A 7,630-nucleotide genomic window follows, 5' to 3' on the forward strand; every position below is an offset into this window, starting at 1 on the left:
AACTTTTAAACGAGGTATGGAATCGCCACCAATTCTTTTTATTTAGGTGTGATCAGGTCACCCTATGGTTGGTCATTTTAATAAAGCATTTTGGTTTATTAAAACAACGTTTTTGGTCTACGAAAAACTAGAAGACGGATTTGGGAGTCGGTTACGCGCGAGGAAGAATTAGCACCCTCGTAACGCCCAAAATTGGTACCGTATTGATCAATTAACGTCCTAATGTTGAAAACTGGAAAAGATTTTTAAATACAATCTTTCAAAAATGTTTGGATAACTTGAATTAGATGTCGAGATTCTCTCGTTCAGAAGAAATAAAATATCATGTCCAACACAATTAGATACAATATTTCAAACCCTCAATCCAAGATCATTTCGTAATTTTCAAAACTCATGCATTTGAAATTTCAAAAGGATATTTGGTTATTTGGCCAAACGGTAAATCGCAACCCAACACAATTGGGCACGATTTATCGAATTCCCAAATGCGAAATATTGCCTCATTTTAATTTAAGAACACATGGATGAAATGACAAAAGGATATTTTGTATCTTAGTCGAATGAAAAATTGAAACCCAGCACGATTGGGCACGATCTCTCAAACCTCCAAACACGAAATATTGCATCACTTTAGTTTAAGAAAACATGGATAAAATTTTTTAAAAAAAAGGGATATTCCATATTTTAGTCGAATGAAAAAAAAATCAAAACCCAGCACGATTGGGCACGATCTCTCAAACTCCGCAAATACGAAATATTGCCTCATTTTAATTTTAAAAAGCATGGACGAAATTTTCAAAGGATATTCCGTACTTTAGTTGAACGAAAAAATCAAAACCCAACACGATTTGGTACAATTTCTCGAACCTCTAAACACGAAACAATTCCTTAAGTTGAGAGGGTTCCAATTAACAATGATAAAAGCCAGGTCAAAATATACTTGTTTGGTTGGAACATTGAAATTTGAGTCACGATGCGATAACGTAAAAACAAAATTCCAAGCATGGAACGTGAATAAAATATTATAAAAATGAGCGGCCATAATATAAGATTTGAAAAGAACGAATTTGAGTCCATGCAATGAAGACATATCATGCATTATACCAATACTAACACCAACATTTGAGGACCAATGAATTAAGAGCAAATACCAAACAAATTAACACAAATAATATGTGGTGAGCTTGTTAAAGCATATAAACGGACAAATGATATAAGGAAATGGTATTTAGAAATATGAAACAAACAATTTACATTGAAATTTGGAATAGTCCAAGAAGATGAAAATGATGATAATATATAAAGTAATGATATATAAATGAAGCTTTAAAGTAAACAATGTATATACAAAAGGGTAATACAAAAGTACATGCGTCAATTTAAATAAGCAATATGCATTAAATGGAATTATATATAAAAAGTTTGGAATAAACGAACATGTGTAATTATATATTTATGCATTAAAAGAAATAACGTGTAAAATTTTAAAGTATAGTGCTATAAGAGAAAATTTTGAAATCAATATATCGTATAACCAATTAATGTTAAAAAAATCGAAAGATAACAAAAACTTAACAATTTACGATTAATTAAAATGGTACAAAATAACATGTTAAAATAATATACGGGAAAATAAGAATAGTACATAATCTATGAAGGATATAAAATATGAATTCAGACTTAATTGGAAAAAAAAATCAAAGGATAATTTATAAACCACAAAAAAATGTTAAGACTAAAATGCGAGGAGCAATAATCAACAGGGCTCAAAAAAAAAATAAACCAAACCTCAGAACGGTTCAATTTGGCACGGACTGCAATGGGTGTTCGCACAAATTTTAGGGATAATTTGAAAGCATTCAAAGAAAAGAAAACAAGGCTTAATTGTACGCAGGGGCAGAGGAAAGGGACTGGTCGCGAAAATAGACCATTAGGGGGAAAAGGTGCGGATCTGGACCATTTAAACTGCCGTACAAATTTTCAATTTGTGGGCAAAATTCCCTTAGGCCATTCAGCTCCTTTTTAAAAAAAAAAAAAAAAAAGTCTCTCCTATCCCTCTGCTAGAGTTTTTGCTTTGGGGAGCCACATAGGAGGGTCATCGGCGCCTCAACGCCTCCACCTCTGGCCCCGGACCACGAGATATACTAGGTAAGTCTCCTTTCCTTTGACTTTTTTCTTTTAAAAAACAATTTGCAAAAAGAAAACAAAAAGAAACAAGCGAAAAAGAGAAAGAAAGAAGGGAAAAAAACCCCTTGAATCTTTAATCTGACTTTTATTGATAAGGCTCGTTTTCGTATATTCTCTGCTATTGTACGAGTAAAAAGATTCGGGAAAAAAAAACCTCCCTTTTACATTTGATTCAATTTGGCTTTATAGCCGATTTTACAACCTCTTTTGCTTGTTTGCAGGTGCTTGGTGGGTGTGGACTCTGACGTGAAGGTGGAGTGGCGCACGACTCGGAGGAGGGGCGCTATTGGCTGCGGCACAAGGGCAGTCTGCTTAGGGTTTGGCTGAAAATTGTTTTAGCTTTTGGGCTATGGGATTGGGGTGTTGGGTTAGTTTGGGTTTCAATTGGGCCATGGTTTGAAACTGTTTATTTTGATTTTTTATTTATGGGCCCCGGGCTGAATTGGGCCATAACAGATATTATACTTCTATACAAAAAAGCTATATAATTTAAATATATTAAAATTTAAATTGACAACCAAATTGGCAGAGAGATATGTGACTCAGCCATTCAAAAATATCAACAAAGAAGAAGAAAGGCCTTGAAAAGATAAAATCAGTTAACCATGGCACAACAAGAAACTAGTAAAGGTGTTTTTTTCCTTTTATCTTTAGCATCCAAACCAAACAAAAGAAACCCATTCAAACAACATTTATACCCTACCCCAAGTCTTGGAAAGGCAAGATATTAAAAGCCACTTATAAAAATAATTCCATTTAAGATTTGTAATAACATACTTAGAATCATCAAATCTCAAACTATTTCGGACCAATGTCCTTGAGAGCACAGATCTGCTCCTCCCCCATAGCCGACATAACAGACACCACCAGGTCTTTTCCCTCACCAAACCCATCCTTGATCTGCAATCAAGAAATGATACCATTATTGTCAGCAACTCCTCATGAAACCAAATTATAACAATCATCAATTAATCATGATGATATGGAAATGGTCTTGGTTTTAGCATATCAAAAATGAGCAATGCAGTGCTGTGTAGCATCGAATGTAACTGCTTTAAACATGTGAAAACAACCATATTCCCCCCATACAATTAGGATTCTCAAGCCAAGAGGACAGGATCAAAATAGAAAACAAAACATAAACCCCTCTTGTGCACAAGTTTCACTTGTTTTCTTCTTTAAAGAAGAGGCTGCAATGTGCGCAAGGGTAATTTGGCCGAAGGGGCCAAATTGCTCCACACAAGCACAATATGATTACAAGCATCCAGCATTGCAACTCAAATATCATTAAATTAAATAACATAAAGGACTTCTCACTGGCTAAAGAGTAATTAGTCAAAACATAAGATGATGAAAATTTGACAGTTAAATGACCTGTTTCAACAAGTTCTCATCAGTTGGGAGCCTCAGATCGTCCTTAGTGTCACCACTCTCAGTCAGCAAACTCACCTGAAACATTTAATTTAACTAATCAGAAGAAACACACACAAGCACACACACACATCAAACAAAAGTGAAGCAAAAGAACTTACAAATCCATCCTCAGAAATGTCAATCAATTGGTAGTCAGTACGATTGACATGCGGAACCTGTTAAAACAGAAAGCATCATTTAGTAATGCCGAACAATTACATTGACAGATTAAACATTAAAACCGAGAATGACCATAAACGATAGGTTTGTTCATATATCATACATCACAGTTATGGGAGGAGGGAACAATATCTTCCAACTTCTTGCCAATGAAGATATCGATCCCAACGAAGTGACACTTAGCATGACCGTGCTTCCCCGTCTTGGAGGTGGAAACTTCCACAACCTGACGCAAGCAGCCGCAAAAGAACGATCAAGTTAGCTAAAATTGCAAATCATAGAGTGCAAATCAACAGTCAACCCATCAAGCACTAATTGATCACATGCCAATAACTATTATCAGCTTGCCCTAACTTTTAATTTCTCTGATTGGTTTGTTTTTTTGTAAAAAATAATATCCGATTCTCAATTTTTCAACAAGTACTTAGAGCTACTTACGGAAACAACCAAGTTATGTATATAAATAAATCGATCATCAAAAGTCGATACCACACGAAATATTTAGATCTAAAATTTACAAAACTTAACATTATTCTTAACATAAATAACCTAAACCATCAAATTCAAATTATGGAGCTCACTCCATCAATAAAATAAACAAAATTTTGAGAAAAATAACGAAAACATATTCCAACGGCAACCTTGCAGGGACGGCCTTTAATGACGATATAGCCGTTCTTACGGATAGTACCGGCTTGCTGAGGATAGGTTTTGGATGCGCCGGCATCAGCCTTGGATTCGAAATGATGATCGTCGTCCGACATTTCCGGGTTTTTGTTGTTAGTAAGGGAGCAACTGGGGGCGGCGCAGAGGAGGAAGGCGTGGGCGTATTATATTTATAGAAATTGGGGTAATCTTTAAGAAATCTTAGGGTTTTCAATTTTTATTCGTTGTTATCCAGTGAGTCCGGTGAGTGAAGGGTAGCCGTTGATCTCCAATAATGATTGATTTGAAGGAAGGTGATTAGAAAAATATGCTGCGTTTTCTAAACGCTACCATTTTAAATTGTATTTGAAGTGTGCTCAGATTCATCTCCTTTATACAATTCCACTTGTAAGTCAATGCATAACCCAAAGTGAATGTTTTATTTTAGAATTATAAATTAAAATATTCAAATCACATTTCATTAAATCTTTTATAAAAATAATAATTATTAAAAAATTGTAAATTAAAACTCTAATATCATATTTATAATATAATTTCAGAAATTAAAATTTTAAATTTAATTAAATGAGTTTTTCAAAATATATATAAATAACTAAAATTTAAAAATAATATCTTTTAAATACAATCTTAATAAATAATTAAAAATAATTTATTTTCATAAATTTAACAACATAAAAATTTAACACTTTTAAAAAAATACTCAATAAATAAAAAATAAATTAAGATATATTACCTTAAAATAGTATCTTAATATTTTATTTCAAAGCTGTAAAAATTTGAAATTATAATAAATAAATAAATTAAGATGTATTATCTTTAATGTTATATTAATAAATTATAAAATATCAATAAGTGCAATCCCAACGAAAAATATAAGTTTGAATTTTGAAGATAACATTGTTGAGAGAAATAGTCATAAACCTTGAACCTAAACTGTAAAAAAAATTATAAAATTATTTATTAACTTACTTTAATTAAAATGGATTATCTTCGTCAAAACAATAGAAATATCAATAATTTTTAATTAAAATTTGACCAAAAAAATCAAAACAATGACAATAACCATGTTTTAGTAATTTATAAGATGCTAGTAATTCGTAATATATGTATATCCCTTAATCAAAACATAAAAAGGAAAATTTGAAAAGGAAAAAGAAAAAACTATTTTTTAATCAAAACACCAATGATACCGAGAATTTAGGGGGAATAAAAACAACAATAAAGAAGAGATATTATCAATGATGTTAGCTCAGCCTAAAAATTCAGTTTAATAAATTGTTAATTCCCTAAATATAGAAATAGACAAATCTGTTACAATTGGTAAGGAAGTGGAAACTTCCTTAAACACATATCATTTATTTCATATTTTTCAACAATCTTCTCATTTGATAATTTATTGAATAAAACTCATACAATATAGGAATCTATATCATCAAATAAACCTTAGCTCCCCCATACCACATTCCCCCCTTACTTCCAAAAACTTAACTTAGATAATAATCAAGTAAATCAAACATTAATGCCAAGTTTGAAATTTCATCAATAATTAACCAATAACAATATCCACCGAATAAAAAAAATATAATAATGTAACACTTCTCACTTGTCTCCTACATTAAATTAGAGTTATGAAATGCTATAGCAATAACCAAAACATGATTATGCAAATTCAATTCAAAAGTTAACTTTTTTTTATTATGAAAAACACAAAAATATAATTACATCAAAATAATTTGAACAAAAGCATCATTAGCCTTATATTGTTGAATGAGCTCTAAAACTTCAATCTGGGTGCTATAAAAAACCTAAAGACTTGATTTTCCCATTAAACTCAGCTTAGCCAAACAATCAGCAACTTGGTTTAAAAATTTAGGAACATAACTGATGCACCACTACCCTTTAGTTCTCATAATTCTTCGATCCCTCCTGAGCACAGTAATACCAGAGTCTGTCTTCAAATTTTCTTATAGAGCCCTAGTAACCTCTAGATTATTCGTGGCCCTTTTAAATCATTTACTGAGTATCACGAATAAACCATCTAAGATTCCCTATAGTTCCACTTCGAAAACTGAACATCGTCCTAAGAAATGACTAAATCCCAAGATCCAATTCCCATGCTGGTAACGTAGAACACCCCTAGCAATAGCACTTCCATCACCACTAGCAAATGCACAATTAATAAACAAATTAACCCATGTATTAGCCATGTGTGCTCAGGAAACAATTGTTTGAGGGGGGTGTTGGATGTCTCTATAACTGAAATCAAATTGTTGCGCCCAATTAAAGGAAGCTTTAACAATCTCAAAAGCCGTCCAAGTGATATCTTGAAAGATGAACAAGTTACTATTTTTTCCAAATAAGTCATGCAATTAGGCCAAAAAGACAAGACCAAGTTACCCCTCGTCCAGACAGTTGCACATGATAGCCAATATTAAAAGTCAACCAATCATGTAAGGATCTAGAGAAGAAATGACGTTGCCTATTGATAAGAATGACATGCAACCAAACTTCCTTCGCTGTCGAGCAATCTCGAAGTACATGAAGAGTATTCTCAATTTCGTAACCGCAAATAGTGTAACACCCCCTACTCGAATCCATTGCTGGAATAGGGTACGAGGCATTACCGGAGTTTACTGAATATTTTCAGATAATTCTAAGTCATTTATTATTCATATTTTAGAAATAATCATAACGTCTCTTTGTTGGGCCCTCGAAGCCCCAACATACATTAGAAACCAACCGGAATTAAATCGGGATTATAAAAAAAATTTCGCAAAATCTTAAATTTTATTTTCATCTAAGTACTTACTATTTCAATTGCTCCTTATAATTAAACATGTTACCGTTCAATCAATAATTTGGCACTTGTCTAAGCGTCAAACAACATCATTGTAAGTATACTTGCACACATTTCATCTAAATTCAACATTGATATACTTATTTTCTCTACATATCGCACTTGAGTTTAATAATAGTCTCAACTTACATAATTTCCTTGTATCAACATATCAAAGATAATCATATATGTACATGTCATGAAACATATCATGCTCTTACCTTTTCTTCATAAGCATATATCATTCATTTCATTATATCAATATTTCATGCTCCATCATTTCCATATATTTTATGTATATTTATTCCGGTAATAGTTTATATCAAACTTGACATAAATTATATTCCA

General features: G+C 32.1%; 1 protein-coding gene and 1 long non-coding RNA gene across 2 annotated transcripts; one reads left to right on the forward strand and one right to left on the reverse strand.

Moving 5' to 3' along the window:
* Positions 1-1,748: 1,748 nt before the first annotated feature.
* LOC108459143 (uncharacterized) lies at positions 1,749-3,088 on the forward strand. The gene is made up of 2 exons (XR_001867331.2): positions 1,749-2,148; positions 2,409-3,088. It is a non-coding gene; the product is annotated as an uncharacterized LOC108459143 (long non-coding RNA).
* Positions 2,807-4,788, reverse strand: LOC108459134 (eukaryotic translation initiation factor 5A-2-like). The gene is made up of 5 exons (XM_017758495.2): positions 4,422-4,788; positions 3,884-4,006; positions 3,720-3,776; positions 3,562-3,636; positions 2,807-3,087 (listed from the first exon to the last, which is right to left on the reverse strand). The coding sequence occupies exons 1-5, from the start codon at positions 4,542-4,544 to the stop codon at positions 2,986-2,988; spliced, it is 480 nt and encodes a 159-aa protein (XP_017613984.1). The 5' UTR covers positions 4,545-4,788; the 3' UTR covers positions 2,807-2,985.
* Positions 4,789-7,630: the final 2,842 nt, after the last annotated feature.

This window comes from Gossypium arboreum, chromosome 7, assembly GCF_025698485.1.
Source record: "Gossypium arboreum isolate Shixiya-1 chromosome 7, ASM2569848v2, whole genome shotgun sequence".
Lineage (NCBI taxonomy): Eukaryota > Viridiplantae > Streptophyta > Magnoliopsida > Malvales > Malvaceae > Gossypium > Gossypium arboreum.